General features: G+C 56.2%; 1 protein-coding gene across 1 annotated transcript in view; it reads right to left on the bottom strand.

Moving 5' to 3' along the window:
- Window positions 1-284: 284 nt before the first annotated feature.
- Window positions 285-979, bottom strand: part of CHTOP (chromatin target of PRMT1) — a gene marked incomplete at its 3' end in the record, with an annotated part of 1,622 nt that continues 927 nt past the window's right edge. The window contains exon 2 of the mRNA XM_010186159.1: window positions 285-438. Within this exon, the coding sequence (XP_010184461.1) occupies window positions 285-438 (154 nt within the window). The remainder of the gene's footprint in view (window positions 439-979) is intronic.

The raw sequence follows: 979 nt of genomic DNA, 5'->3' as shown, positions 1-979 counted from the left end.
AACCACCCCCCTCCTGATACACCCCAAGCCAGGGGGCTACAACGCCTCCAGCCAGGGGGCTCAAACTGCAGCAGGACCGAGATGGAGCACTCAGCAGATCCCAAAACCCAGAATGCGAACGCTTCTCTGTAAAAAGAGAGGAGACATCAACAGCCAGCACAAGATACCCCCCAAACTGAGCAGCATGAAGCAGTTACAAAGTGCTACTTATCTGAGGTGACAAATCCCTTGCAGGTCTCTCATTTTTAGCTTTCGGGAGCCTCTCTCACCCCACTCGCCCTCACCTGCTTGAGCTTCAGCGCGGCCTGCACCGAGGGTCTGTTCTCCATCTGCTGCGCCAGTCTTCTGTTTCTGGCACTGGCCAGCTGCTGCTGCTGCTGCATGGTGGCCCGAATATTCACTGGCATCGGCTGTTTGTTCTTCAGCATGTTAGTAAAGCTTCAAGGTCGAATAAAACGGGTGTTTAAAGAAAGCTTTATTACATACATGTACTGGCATTCCGCGGTTCTCGAGATCGGATCTCCAGATCCCACGGCTCCCACGCAAAGAGTGGCTTAGGTCACGGCACGCGCCGTGACGGACTCGTCGTGCTCCACGAGCGTGCGAGAACCGGAGACTCGGGAATGACGGCGGGCGTTAATTCGGAAGCGATCAAAGCTTTGGGTTACTGCTCTGAGAAATGGCAGAGGGAATGGCGACAAGCGGGAAGCAGAGATGATGATGGGAGATGGGAGGGGACGGCACAGACACGAGAGAAGCGAACGGAGATCACTGCAAAAGCCCAACTGAACCCCTCCAGAGCTGGGAAAAGCCTGAAAGCTCAGTGCCAGGAGGCAGCTTCGCAACGGGCATCGCCCCGAGAGCGGACGGGCGAGCCCCTGGTGTGGTACGAAACCACAGCACCCCTGCATGCTGACGGAGAAACAGCTCGCTCGGTGCTCAAATAATTGTCTCTAGGACACGGACAGGGCGGGTCAGA

This window comes from Mesitornis unicolor, unplaced genomic scaffold (assembly GCF_000695765.1).
Source record: "Mesitornis unicolor isolate BGI_N332 unplaced genomic scaffold, ASM69576v1 scaffold42266, whole genome shotgun sequence".
Taxonomy (NCBI): domain Eukaryota; kingdom Metazoa; phylum Chordata; class Aves; order Mesitornithiformes; family Mesitornithidae; genus Mesitornis; species Mesitornis unicolor.
The sequence above is the reverse complement of the archived record's forward strand: the minus strand, read 5'-3'. Positions and strand labels throughout refer to the sequence as shown.